Source organism: Capsicum annuum, chromosome 1 (assembly GCF_002878395.1).
Source record: "Capsicum annuum cultivar UCD-10X-F1 chromosome 1, UCD10Xv1.1, whole genome shotgun sequence".
NCBI classification, from domain to species: Eukaryota; Viridiplantae; Streptophyta; class Magnoliopsida; order Solanales; family Solanaceae; genus Capsicum; species Capsicum annuum.
Genome location: NC_061111.1, coordinates 147,849,516 through 147,864,622, shown reverse-complemented (window position 1 = coordinate 147,864,622; position 15,107 = coordinate 147,849,516). Strand labels below are relative to the sequence as shown.

The window sequence follows — 15,107 nt, the reverse complement described above, 5'->3', positions numbered from 1 at the left end:
AAATTAATATTATATATCCTAAACCACAAATATTGATAAGAAAATCTGAGAGCACATATATAAACCCTTGTACTACAAGGCAAAATATCAATCAGTCACAAAATTCACAAAGCTGAGCATTTCCCTTCGAGTTGATTAAACATGTCATACTTTACATTACAAACCAACAATCAATCTTTATTTAAAACATGGCACCCGAGATAGTCCACCAGTGTATTTCCATCACATGATAAACCTAAAATAAGAGACATGGAAATAATAAATATCAATGGCCGAAAATAATCCTAAATAGATACGTTATAGTAAAACAATGAATATCACATAAGAGCAAAGTCAATAAACAGCTTCCATCAGTGTGTGGTGGAAAAAAATAGTAACCTCTAAAAGGATGTTATAAATGTATTTTAACTTTTTTTTTTTTTTTGGGGGGGGGGGGGGGGGGGGGGGGGGGGGTAACTGTTGTTATTAATGTATTATCTTTTTTTTTGATAACCGTAGTGTCCGGCAGTCAGCTAGCGCGCACCTCAACTAGTACCTGTCACCTCCCACCAGCAACATGTACCAGGTTTTGTCCACCAAGGCTACAACAGATGGGAAGAAATCACCTAGTGTTTGGCTATTTGTTTTATTTACTGTCCAGAAAAGCAATCCACTAGAAATTCCAAAATCTAACACAAAACCGGGTCAGAATCATTGCCTCGTCTTCCACATAGAATTTCTTGCACAGAGCATGCATGGAACATCCCTAGCTTCAACCTAGGTCAGTCCACACATCCTATTCAAGGTTCTTTGCTCTAAAGACAAATGATTTCCCCGGAAGGCTTTGCCAGCAACTCATCGGCGCCTAACGAATTGGCTCTCTTGCTTCCCTAAAATCATTAGGAGGAAAACCACTCATTTTGCTTGCCCCGTCAGAGTAAATAAAGATACGTTCTATGGAAACGAAAGACTTGGGTGGGTCAGACTGCATAATCCATGAGAAGAATGAGGCAAACGGACCTCACAACTGTGGACTTAAAGAAGGAGGAATCATTTTATCGGGCTTTTCTTTTCCAATATGATGTCAATCCTATATTTATAGAAGAAAAAGAAACAAAAAATCCTATATTTTTTGTTGGGGGTGGGGGATGTGTTTCAGACTGGATGGACTTTACAGTCACGTAAACTATTGAAGTTGATCAAACAACCACTACTAATTGGATGCTAAACAACTTTGGTTCGATTGTGTATCAATTATAACAAATCAATACTTCAATAGTTTTACGCTTTATGATGTATAGGATCACTATATTGATGTTCAATTATAATCAAATCAACAAGTTCATATCTACTAATTCATCAAGTCAGTAAATTGATCTTCATTTAATCAAAACAATAAGCTAAATTCACCAACAGTTAGCAATAAGTAAAATTCACCAACAGTTAGCAATAAGTAAAATTACAAGGAACACCTGTGATGATAAAATTCTGTAGCTAACATAATCATACAGTAAGTCAATAGTTCAAACTTTACACAGCAAACCCCCTCGCCTTAAATCTCTAAGCAAGAAAAGCATAATTTGATGTCTAGTTAGCTCTAATATGTTTATACTTTGCTATGTGTGATGATAAGATTAAAGCGGTGGCATTCTTAAAAGCTGAAACAACAGCGATAACTATACTACTAAGGTACACATAGCTTATGCCAATTTTACTCCAAATAAAAGGCGTACACCGAATCATGTCCAAGTAGTAATAATTTACCAAGATGCAGGAACAGATTAAACTTAAAGCACCTCATTCTTAAAGTGGAAGGGGAGATTACTGGGAAACCATTGCTACAACTTGATTATGATCTATGCCGCTCAGTATCCTTCAAAATTCTTGGCTACTTGTGTGTAGCTGTGAGGCTTAACCTAACTTGGGTGCTTTGACTACATCTCAGCCAATAATGATCAGATATTTGGTTTGTAATCCCACAAATTGGGTCCGGAGAGGGTAGAGTGTTACGCAGACACTACCCCTAACTCTAACGCTCATATAGATAGATAGTCCATCGGCTTAACCAAAAGCACAAACGTATAACCAAAAAGCCGCAGGACATAAAAACTCAAATCACATAAATTAACCATTCAATTTCCAAACCAAAACATCAAATAAACAAAATCAATCCAATTATTCAACTCAACACTAGAAAAATCCCTAAAATTAACACCCAAAAAACCCTCAAAAACTGCAACATAATTCCAAAATTCCAAAAAATTACCTACTATTCTTCTAGTTGTAGTAAAGCTCAAGTCCCATTCCATCATGAATCTCGTAATCCTTGAGGGTAATATGGTCTTTGTAGACATTGTACCACTTCTGAATACGAATCTTATCAGCACGGGTACCAGTTTGTGCAGCAACCAGCTTCTTCAAATCACCAATAGTATCATCTTCATTGCACTTCACTTTCACCTTCTTCCCCAATCGATCGTTCAACACCACTTCGATCATCTTTCAAAACGCAAATCGCAAAACGCAAACCCTAAAAGTTTTGGCCATTCTGTGAAGCGCGAAGTGGGGTATATATAGTGTGTTGGGTGTTCGCTCGTTCGCCGCCTTAATCGAACGGACGAAAATACCCTTGTTATAGGGGAATTTTTTGGTTTAGTCGACTAGGAAAAGGCTGGGATTAGGGGTATAATTGGTAATTTAAACTTACGCGGGATAGACGCACTTTGTGAATAAATAAGGGAATATTCAACTTTTGATATGTTCCTTCCTAATTAAAATTGAATTACTATGTCCCATTCAACTTTGAAAAGGAACACATTCAATGAAATGTTTTGAATTCAAACTTTAAAAATAAGAAATTGTTATAAATGTATTATCATATACGGTGAATATCTACTTTATCATATATTATATATCTATTTATGATAAAATTACAAACTCAAAGTTAGTTTTCTCCTATAAATAAAGGGATTTTCCTTTATTGTTATTCATCCCTCCAGAGAAACAAGAATTAGTTTTTATTCTCTCTACTCTTCTTCTTTATTCTTTTATATTTTATAATACGTTATCAGCACGAGACTCTTCCAAACAAAGTGAGATTATAAATGTAAAGGTAATTTCAAGGTTAGTGATTCCTTATATTATTTGTCTTTTGCTACTAATGATATAATTATTGTTGGATTTGAGGAAAAATAATTGATTTGAAACCACTTATACTTTTAATTTGTTCATGAAGAACAATATTATTAAAAGATGTGATGATGAATTTAAGTCTCATCTCATTAAGGAGGTAAGACATTGGGTTAAAAGTTCCAATGCACCATGATGATAAGATTTTGGGTTCAATTTCCACCGAGTTATGTCTAAGACGTCTTTTAATGGATAAGACGTTGAGTTTGAATCTCAATGCACCATATTAATAATATTGTGATGGATAAGACAAAATAATGGGTGTTTGTGAAAAGTTATGAGACATGTCCCATTGAATATGTTTTATTCTCTTAAGTGAATGTGATAGCAGTACATACTATGTATGAAAGAAGACAAGTGATTGAATGTACGAATATAAGTGTGAAGGGACAATATGATAATAATTATCAAAAGTGATAATATTTTCACATGCTTATTATGACGATAAGATATGTTAGAGAAACATTTCCTACACTGTATATATACCTTGTTTTGCTCTTGAATTAGCAATATTTTGAAAGAGGTTATAAGCTATCATAATTTGATAGGTTTAAGACAGATTATATTCCATTCTTGAGAATGAGAATTTTGATTGTTATGAGTACAACTAATATTTAGTAAAGTTAGCAATACAAACGTGCACTTGATTGTGAGGGTATCACAACTCACCTCCGAAAAAGGCAAAGTAATTGAGAGGAATTACTTTGAAACTACTTTTGAAGTAGTAAATCTAAAATTTATTCATGTAATAGTATATCTGAAATTTAATAAAGTAAAAGGTATATGTCATGGTAAAATTGGAGTTTGCTGGAATAAAAGTTCATAAATTGACATGAACGATTACGACATCTCAAAGATGTGCATACTAAATATTTAACATATATTGAAGAATTAAAAAATTCTTCATTACTTTTAATGTTGCTTGTTCTTATGATAAGTTGGTTGGACCAACTAATTTTGGGATTTGATCCCTTAAAATCTGAAAAATATAAAAGGTGAATAAGGGTCCGTTCACCTATCATGTATATGTTAAAAAGATGCATCAATAAAATATTTGTCAACCTGCAGTTTGACATTCATAAAGTTATTTGTTCAATAAAATTGAGTTAAGAGCATAACTTTCAGATTATGTAATCAAGACAATTCATCTTAGTGATAATGGTTTGGCATTGAATGTCTTCAATAAATAGTTAAATCATTGCTAATGAGAATAAAAATTTCATGTGTTGATTTGAAATATTATATACAAAAGTACTTGTATGCATCAAACCAACAAATTATGATTAATTCCCCCTCAAAGTTGGTTCTGGGTCAAGAACCACATATTGTTCATCTAATAGTTTTTATGTGCAGTATACGATTAATAAATATATCACAATACACAAAGATAGATTCCTCAAATAAAATGAAGGATGTATGTTAGTTTTCCTAACATAAGGGAGAGATTATAAACAACTATAAAATATGTTAGGAATTATCATCAGATCCTCATTTAAAAGATAATTCAAGTCAAATGCTGAACGCATCTTATTTTAAGCTGCAAGTGCTCCTATTTTGTGTTCCCAAAGGATAAAGTCTATACATGCATGAAACATGGTAGACCAATCAGTTTCAAATGAAATAATCCTTGAAAATGATAAGGAGCAAATTATCATAATAAGAAGGCAATGTGATCTTGAAGAGCCTATGACATAACACTTCATGAAACCTTATGAGAGGTCCAGGTACCTAAAAATAATGAAGTGATGAAATCTCAAAATGTTATGTTGCATTATTAATCGATACAAAATGATATATCATTGGTAATATCTTTGATACAATATTAGCGCAATATTGTAAAAGATTTCGAGGATTTGAATTCTTTATTTATTTAAGCATGCTAGCGTAGAAATATTTATTAAGTGACACGAAAGGATGCATCTTGGTAGACATAAAACTTATTTAATTTGCAGTCCAGACACTTGAAGATGTCACACATGAAATATTGAATATTGTCATTTGACAAAATTTATATGGAAACTTTTAAGGATTCAAAATGCTTGAAGCATATAAAAGTTTCTGAAAACTTATCTATAATCCTTATATTACATGAATTTATAACTTAAACTTATTGAAAATCGTGGACAGTTTTCAAAAGTAATAGATTATTTCCTGAAATAAGAAATATTTCAATTTGAATTGGTTATGAAGTACCATATCTTAGTGCAATTGGTGCACTCATGTATCTTACAAATACTAAAAGGTGTGATATAACCTTTTTCAGTTAAGTTGTTAGCAAAGTATAGTTTTGCTCCTACTAGGTTACATTGTAATGGAATCAAACTCGTATTACGGCATCTAAAAGAGACTACCGATATGGACTTATTTTACTCTAAAGATTGTAGTACCGGTCTTGTTGATTATGTTGATGCTGGGTACTTATCTGATCCGTATAAAGCTCGGTCTCAAACAGGTTATGTGTTCATACGTGGGGGTACTGTCATATCTTTTAGATTTACAAAGTAGTCTATCGTAGCCACCTCATCAAACCATGCTGAGATTATAGTTATTCATAAAGCAAACCGAGAATGTGTATGGTTGAGGTCCATAATACATCTCATTTGAGAAAAATGTAGTTTGAAATGTGACAAAGTACCCACGACTTTATATGAAGATAATGCAACATGCATAACACAACTTAAGAGAGAATTCATAAAAGGAGATAGAACGAAACACATTTCACCAAAGCTTTTCTATACACATGAGTTCCAAAAGAATGGTGATATTAATGTGCAACAGATTCGTTCAAGTGACAATGTGACTAATTTATTCACCAAGTCTCTTCTATCTGTAATTTTCAAGAAGATGGTGCACAAGATCGGGATGCAAAGATTCAAGGAAGTTATCATTAGGAGGAGTTAATACGCGTTGTACTCTTTTTCTCTTACGCGGTTTTGTCCCACTGAATTTTCTTTGTAAGTTTTTTAATAAGGCAACTTATATGCATATTATCTATCAATTAGACATTCAATGGGGAGTGTTATTAAATGTATTGTTATATATAGTGAATGTCTACTTTACCATATATAGTGAATGTCTATTTATGGTAAAGTTACAAACCCAAAGGTTAGTTTTCTCCTATAAATAAAGAGATTTTCCTTCATTGTTATTCATCCCTCAAGAGAAATAAGAATTACTACCTATTCTCTCAACTCTTCTTCTTTATTCTTTTATATTTTATAACAGAAATAATTTTATGGCAAAATGATTTGGTGGATATTTGTACTTGGCCCTGATTTGTAAAATAGACATTTCTACGTATTTTTTTGTTATCTGAATTCTTAAATCCGTCAAAATAAAATATTTTAAACTCTTTACCCATCAAAGCATAATATTTTAAATCTTTTTTTCATCCAATTAATATGAGTTAATAAACTCGACCACACGTAGCATGTCATGTCATTTTTAAATGACATATAGGAAATGAAATATTCAAAATATATATATAATGTAAATAATGTTTAAAACAGATCTCCCACCCCACCCCCACTCCCACCCCCCGTCCCCTCTTTTAACTTCTAGGTCCTTTACTTCCATCCCTCACAGCCTTTCTCACAAACCACCATTTGCATTATTTCTCTATCATAATTAGTCTCTTACACACCCACCTGCCAAAATTAGAGTCTCCTTATGTTGTACGTTAATGAATTTTTTTGTCAAATCATAATTTTAATCGATATAGTTTCTCGATTTATGTTTTAATATTTGTCCATGAAAAGATTTAAATATGATGTGTATAATTTTGTTTGACATTGAGGGATGCATTGAAATTGATTTATGGTGATTTTTTCTTTCCCCAAATTGACCCCATTGTTAAATTGCTCTTGTACAATATAGTTGATGCCTAATTTTTTGTGGTGTTTCTTAAACGTGAATTTTTTTAAAGAAAACTTCTAGTTTAATTGAAATCCAACTCTGGTGAGAGAGGCTTTTGGCAATGAAAATGGAGGAAAAAGGAAGTGTGTGTGTTTTTGACAGGTAAAATGGGTGGAGAAGAAAAAGATGCAAATTAGGGGGGGGGGGGGGGGGGAAGGGGTGGGGGGGGGGGGGTGCGGGGGGAGCGTAGGGGAGGGGGGAGAGTGGGTGGGTAATGACTGGTGTGGGATGGGGGAGGGGTAAATGAAGAAGAAGTTGAGATTATTTTTTTTTTAGTTTACATTTAAAAAAAAATATATTTTAAAGGCAAAAAATTTGACTTTATGCATTTTTTCAGATCATCAATTTATTGTTACATATACGAAAAAGGGTTTAAAATATTATATTTTGATGGGTTTAAGGGTTCAAATGACAAAAAAATAAGTAGAAATGTCCACTGTAGATAATTCATATTTATATTTTACGATAGATACTTAATATATTTTAAGTTCTCAAGCTTATAAATTTCATATAAACTTATTTCTAAATATTACTTACTTTGGTAACGGCTAATGTAAAAAACCATCTATAGTAACAATGTATAAAAGGTCAATTTGCGTGCCTAAGTTCAACAAAGGTTTAATAGTTCAAAATCCTCCAAGCTTGATACCTCTCAAAAAAAACAAATGATGCCCCAAAAGTCCGATCAGGACACCTACCGCGTACGACTTAAACCCTGACGAAAGAGAATAAGCTTTCAAATTGATATTTTTCCAAATCTTCTCTACTCTATCTCAAAAACAAAAAATGTTTAATTCTTTCATGTATACTGTGCCTTTCGGCTATTAGTGATAGTCGTCCTTTCGGACTTGCCTTGGTTGCTGCATTGATAATCATTTCAGGTGTTTTTCTCATTGTTCATGCTGGTCCTATAATCACGGAAACAAAAAAAATAAAGATTATCTAATTATTCTATATCTAAAATTCTTATATTTTTCAGTGATATTGTACTCATTTTTACTTGCGTACAACTAGAAAGATATTTGATAGTTAGAGAGTTTTTTATACTATCATCTGGTGTTCATATCTATTATTATTTGATTTTTTTATAATGATTTTAGTAATTCTTTTGATAAAAATATTTCTTACTCTGGTTCACACAGATTTAGACTTACTGGATTCCATGACTAGTGGTTTTTATTAATAGAGACTTTAGATTTAAATATCGGAAAATAATGTGCAATACCATCAAAGCGAGGGGTGATTCCCAACGAAGTCGGGCATCAACGGGTTTCATCGGAGAGCGAGTACACAAAATTTTTCTCGGATATTGTAGACTAGGTAAAAAAAATATATTTTTAAATTTCTTTTAAGTTGCTACATAATTTTTGGCATTCATGTTTGAACCAACTTGTTGATGAAGTTCTAAGGCATGTAAGTGGCTCATCAATTGGCAGCCCTCATTACTTGTAAGACACAAATAAAGATATAGTATAAAATATTGCATATTAATTAACATCCCAAAAGTTTAAGTAGATTCTTATAGATTATAGTTTAGAAAATTTTTCAATTGAGACAATTGTTACGTGAACTATCAAATTATTCTAGAAGTATTAAAAAAATTATAAATAGAATTAAGACTTCACTGATTGAGTATATTACTTGAATAATATATCATATTACTTTTAACTACATAAAAAAAGGTCTAAATAATCATTTTTGTAGTGATTGTTTTATTTTATAAGACATTTAAATTAAAATTAAAATTATCTTTTAAAATTTAATTATTTGAATCTAATTAGATTGAGCTTGAAATACCTAAGAAGACACTCAAAGAATTAAAGACAAAATCGGTGCCATAAATACGATTAATTAAAATTAAAATTAAAGTGAATTAGACAAAATTAAGAAATAGAAAGTAACTGTAAATTTAATTACCCAGGACTTTCAAACATAATACCTTAAATATATTCTTAGAAAATAGTAAAATTTTGAAAATATGTGCATAATCACAACTATAAAAGAATTTTAATCAGTATTAATAATAAATACATACACACAATTATTTATCTTTATATACTGTATATATGGTATACCACTGAATAATTTTAAGGCCTAAAATCATTGCTTTAGTGACTTTAGAGCTGAGTTATCCCAAATATAGATAAAGTGGATAAGGTGAGGATCGGAGTGGAAAATGAGATACAACAAAGAATGGTCAATAACAGATACAATTCATTCTTTTTCATTTTTTTTATAAAAATATTTTAATAAAGAATCTGTCACACCCCTTTTTCGCTCGAGAGGGTTGAAGTTGAAGGGTTTTCCGATGAGGTTTGTCTCGTTGTTGGTGGTTGGTGGTATTTTCGGTGAAACCTCACCAGAATTGACACAAAACGGGTCATTTTTGGTAGGTGTTGGTCGAAATTTGAGAGACGACAGTGGGGGGTGGATTTCATGTCCCCGATTTTGGAAGTTTTGGATGGATGGTGGTTGATTTTGGATTTTTACGGTAGATTTTCGCAAAACTTCACCGAAAAAAGCGGAACAATCTCCGGCTTTTCTCTCTATTTTCTGTTAATTTCTCTCTATTCTTCTACTGTTTTTTACTCTAGCCTGACCCTCCATTACTTACAGATGTGTGTATGTATGTGAATCCAGCGAGGTGTGTGTACGTCTATGTAGTGTTGTGTGTATATTTATCTTATATTACGAGAAATAGTTTTTAGTGTATGTCATTGTGTAAGCATTTTTTATTCCATTTTCATCGTTCACAAATGAAAATACTAGATGTTTTACTATGTACTACCAATTTTTTTTTCCACGGTTGACAGAATGCATATTATTATAGTTACAAGACGATAAACACTGATTTAAATAATTGAACAAATAAAACATGACAATATAGCAACCCCATATACCTAGTAATCCGTAAAATCACTGAAAAAATGTCTTTATGATTTAATTTGCAACAAAACTTATAAAATAAAAAGTTCAGGATCGAATAAAACCTGTGATATGAATTAAATGAATATAAGAAATGAGATACTGCTACTGGAAACTCAAACGAAGACCCGACCTTCACTTTTTTCTTTCCCTCTCTTTTTTCTTTCTTTCTTCTACTGCCTTTCTTTGTTTTCTTCTCCGGAGTTTCTAAGTGTTCTCTCTCTCTTTTTTCTCTTCTGTCTGTGTTTTCTCTGTTTTTTTTTTACATGTGTTTTTAATATATATTTGTATTGGGGAGTTGAGGGAGTTTGCTAAAAAAAAGAGATGTGGGAGAGCAATTAAAGGAAAATGGAGTGTGTCAGATGGGGTGGAGAGGTTGGAATAGTTTAGGATAAGGTTTATATTTTTTATTTATTATTTTTTTAAATAATAAATTAAAACATACATAAAATAAATAATAATAATAATAATAAAATATTAACTAATTAATTTTTATATTTAAGAAAAATACAATAAAAGTTAATAAATAGCTTAAAATAAATATAATTAAGATAGTACTAGAACTACTAGCTTATTTATTAAAATTACTAGTGGGTCCATGCCCGTGCTATGCACGGGCAAAAATATGATGGCAGATAAAATAGTTATGTTTCATAATATGTGGTACAAAGAGTTATGCTTCATAGTATGTGGAACAAAGATTACATTGTTATGTTGTTAGCTTGTGAAAGTACTACATATAACTATTTGTTGGTACAAAAAATGCCAAAGCTGAAAGTTATTGGTACAAGAGTGGTACATTGTTGATTGGTTGTAGAAACAAAATTTTCTTGAAGACAACAGTGGAGAACTAAGACCGACTTTTGTGAACTGAACTTCTTAAACGTCTTATTCTTTGGGTGTTGTGTTGCAACATCACCTTCAACAGCTGCCTATTTCAATAGAAAAAATCAAAACACGTTAAAAATTTGTTAAAATATAAGAAAATGATAAAAGAGTGTATTTATTAAAACCTTAATGAAAAAGTACTTCATAGATTGCAACAAATTAGAAAAAATCTTCTATAATAGAAATGTAAGGTAAAGTTAGATATAAAGGTGAAAATACATGATTTTTACCTCTTTAAACTACTAATTTTTCTGGCATATTACCGCACCATTAACAACCATTCTTTTTCCTCTTCACATCTAAAAAAGGTCCAAAAAAAAAAGAAAAGAACAAAAGGAAAAAATACAAACAAATACCATTTATAAAATCAAGTAAATGTTAGGACAAGCAGAAGGTAAAATAATAATAGGAACATAAGTAGTCATAAACCAGAGAGTAAGAGATTAGTTAGGTTAACCAATTGCACAATCCTCATGGATGTGCTTATAAGATAGCAAAATCATATGAAGCCTCTTTCAAAGCCCTCCAAAGAGACACTACTCTCAGAATATTCCTATAATCAAGCTATTTCATCCAGAACAATGGTACCTTAGCAAGGACCTCTTAACCAATCTCAACCCAACAGAGGCATTGTTTCTTATCAACCCGTCCCTAACCATATAACAAAACTTTTGTTCCTAGACCTAGGGTTCCCTTCATACCAAATATAAACAATGAAATCCTTGAGAAAAAAAACATATGTTAGAGATGCGATGAAGCTTACTTTTCCAGCCACCAATGTAAACCTAAGACACATCATGCTGTATAAAGAACATTATTGTTCAGATTTGTTGCAGAAAATGCAAAGAGAACAATTCTGCCCTATGGAGCTCAGAGAATTAAGGAGCATTTACTACTTCCTTACAGATTTTTTGGAGCTCTTTCTAAATAATGTTGGTATATCATGGGTTATGCCTCAGAAGATTCAATATTTATTGAAAATCTGGCAAGGCCAAAAAGTGTCAAGAAGCATGAAGTATGGAAGACTATTCTCATTTGAATATTGTATCGTTGTGTTAAATTTTGTTGTCAACGATATGCCTACAATAATTATAATAATAACAATGATGTTATAGAAGAAATCAAAAGATGATATAAGTAAATTAATTATGGTATGTTCGTTAGTTTACCATTGTACTTGGATACTCTAACACGCCTGATACAAATGATTGGATGTTATTGAAACTGTGCGAGGAGTTTCTTGCCTTCTTCTTTAATGAGAGCTTTTTCCCATAATATGAATGTGTAAGCTAGTTTGTTGAGTATAGTGCATTAATTAATATGTTGTATAATTTTATTTTTGTAAAGTAAGAAAAATGGTGCTAAATTTGACAAATATGCTTACTTGGTATCAATAAGGAGGAGTTCTTGCAATTTTTTTTGAATGGTGGTAACATATTTTGAAGCAAATCAACTGACAACTATTGCTAACATATCTGTTGGAAAAAAGGTATATGTTAGTTTGTGTTGAAATAGATATTTAATGATAGAAAGAATGAAATGAGCATACTGTATTCTGCTTTCTGAAGTTATTCTTTTGAAGCTCGGGAGGCTTGGTTGTTGATATCTTGAAATGATGTGACATTAACTATTCGAGGTAGTGGTAACTCTATTTCATTTGAGTCGTTGTTATCAATTGAATCCACTATGGTCTTTTTATCAATAATCCAGTCGAATGTATGCAATGGTATTTCATATCTCAAAGTTGGTTGTTGTACGCGTGCACCCGTTATCAAATATGTGTGAAACATCTGAAACATATCTTGATAAAGGGGCATATCATCACCGTAAATAATTATTTTTTTCTGATTGTCCTAAAGTAATTTTTCAATAGTAGTAATATAAGAGGCAAAAGTAAGGAATGTAAATAGATGATTTGATTTTAAAATAAGAAGTTACCTGTTCATCTTGAAAGATCATGTTCATATACTTTATCTTTTGTTTTATACCTTCTCCTGGTCTATCCATATCTACAACTTGGACCTTGCATATCCAGTTAGGTGTTTGAGGGGTAATTGCGTGTATATTTAGTCTTTCTGTCATTTTTTTTATAGCCTGTAAAATAGCAAAAGTGCATACTTTATTTGGATATCTCTAAAGGAAGGGAAAATCAAGAATTACACTCGAAATATAGTGTAGAGTAAGATAAGTCTACAATTATTAAATATTGAAGTAAAAGAAAGACAAAGGTAAGGTTCTGTTATTGGAAGGCTTCTCCATCAACATAGTTAGTTTATGTAACCAATATGATAATTATATACTGATAACTTAAGATTTACCTACACCACAAAAGACTTGTCTCTAAAGTTTCAGTAAAGATTTCATTTGTGGTCTTTTTCTGTTGGTGGCATAATAAATTCTACATGATATGAAATGAAGCCATGCCAATTGATTAATTTGAAAATTTGAAGCTAATTTAATTGATAAACTAAACTAGTGTGATTAGAATAGTTTTTTGTAGAAGTTCAATAACAACAGTTACTTGATCAACTTAAAGTAGTTGAAAACAAATTAGTGTAACTTTTGAGTGGATAACTAATTTGGAAAGGGGAAGAAGTAACGACTTCAAACCAGTTAGAAACTACAAAGGGAGAAAAAATTGGTAAACTTAAGCCTATAGGGGGCGAGGGGATGTACGATTTGTTGTGTTTTGTGTTATCTAAGAAGAGAACGAAATAATGATTCCAAATTTTTGCTGATTTGTATTCTTAATAGTGATCAGACAAGTAAATGTTATTAGCAGCAGCAACTTATTATTGTTTAATTGCCAAAAGGATGGACATTGTTTGAACCTTTTTCCTTTTTCTAACATTGACTTGCAATAATTGATGGCTAACAACCTTTTTGAATTCCAGGAATAGTGTTTTTAGAAACTTGGACTCACGTAAAGTAAATGTTTTAGTAAACCTAAACAGTCATAAAATAGTGCAAAATCTTACAAGTCTTTTTATCTTTCATTTTTGTAGAACAAATAGTTAGAAACCACATATTTATAGCACAAACAACAAGATTTCAGCACCAATGTTATTACAAATATGTGTCTGCTAAGATGAGTGTAATCTTATAAGTCTTTTTATTCTTCATCTTTACAAAACAAACAGTTAGAAGCCACATATTTATAGTAGAAACAACAAAATTTGAACACCAATGTTACTTCAAATATATATGTAGTGAGATGAGTGTAATATGACACAATATATGTCGAAGTGAAAGAGAGATTAAAGCATAAAAAAGTGTGAGGCTTACCAGAGTTGAGATATTTGATCATGCAGAAGAACAACAATTACCATGGTACAAACTGATAACTGGAAAAAATGAAAAAATTGCAACAACAGTGAGTTAACATTTGATAATAGAATAAATATTGTTCCTACATGTAGTTAAGCGTTGAATAGGTATTGAGTTTCCCACTATCTTGGACAATTTAATAACATTGGTGCCAAATTGTAGCTTCACATTTGTAAGAGCAAAGTAGGAGTTGGTTGATGAATTGCAAATAGTAAAAATCAAAATGTAGAAAATTTACATGGAATCAGTGAGAATTATTTTTAACAGAATGCCCTGTTAATAATTTCAATATATGGAATCACAGGAGGTATGTAAGAGGGATAGTTTCAAGTATCTCGGGTCCATGATCCAGAGTAACAGTGAGATTGACGAGGATGTCTCGCACCGTATTGGGGCGGGATGGATGAAGTGGAAGCTCGCGTCGGGGGTGTTGTGTGATAAAAAGGTGCCGCCCAAGCTGAAAGGCAAATTCTACAGGGTGGTAGTCCGTCCGGCCATGTTGTATGGAGCGGAGTGTTGGCCAGTTAAGAACTCCCATACCCAAAAAATGAAGGTGGCAGAAATGCGGATGTTGCGCTGGATGTGTGGGCTGACTAGAGGGGATAGAGTTCGGAACTAGACTATCCGGGAGAAGGTTGGGGTGACTCCAGTGGAGTGCAAGATACGGGAATCCCAATTGAGATGGTTCGAACACGTGAAGAGGAGGGGCATGGATGCCCCGGTTCGTAGGTGTGAGAGGCTAGCGTTGGATGGTTTTAGGCGGGGTAGGGGTAGGCCGAAGAAGTACAGGGGTAAGGTGATTAGGCGGGACATGGAGCAGTTACAGCTCACCGAGGACATGACCCTAGATGGAAAGGTCTGGAGGACGCGAATTAGGGCAGAAG

At 32.3% G+C, this 15,107-nt stretch overlaps 1 protein-coding gene across 2 annotated transcripts; it reads right to left on the bottom strand.

Annotated features, from left to right (window-relative positions):
* Positions 1-32: 32 nt before the first annotated feature.
* On the bottom strand, positions 33-2,541 carry LOC107839615 (ubiquitin-like protein 5). Of its 2 annotated transcripts, none has more exons than XM_016683186.2 (2): positions 2,246-2,541; positions 33-235 (listed from the first exon to the last, which is right to left on the bottom strand). In XM_016683186.2, the coding sequence occupies exon 1, from the start codon at positions 2,476-2,478 to the stop codon at positions 2,257-2,259; it is 222 nt and encodes a 73-aa protein (XP_016538672.1). In that variant the 5' UTR covers positions 2,479-2,541; the 3' UTR covers positions 33-235; positions 2,246-2,256. The 2 variants fall into 2 exon arrangements, with proteins under 2 accessions (XP_016538672.1, XP_016538681.1); XM_016683195.2 differs by having other exon boundaries at positions 2,250-2,541.
* Between the last annotated feature and the right edge of the window lie 12,566 nt (positions 2,542-15,107).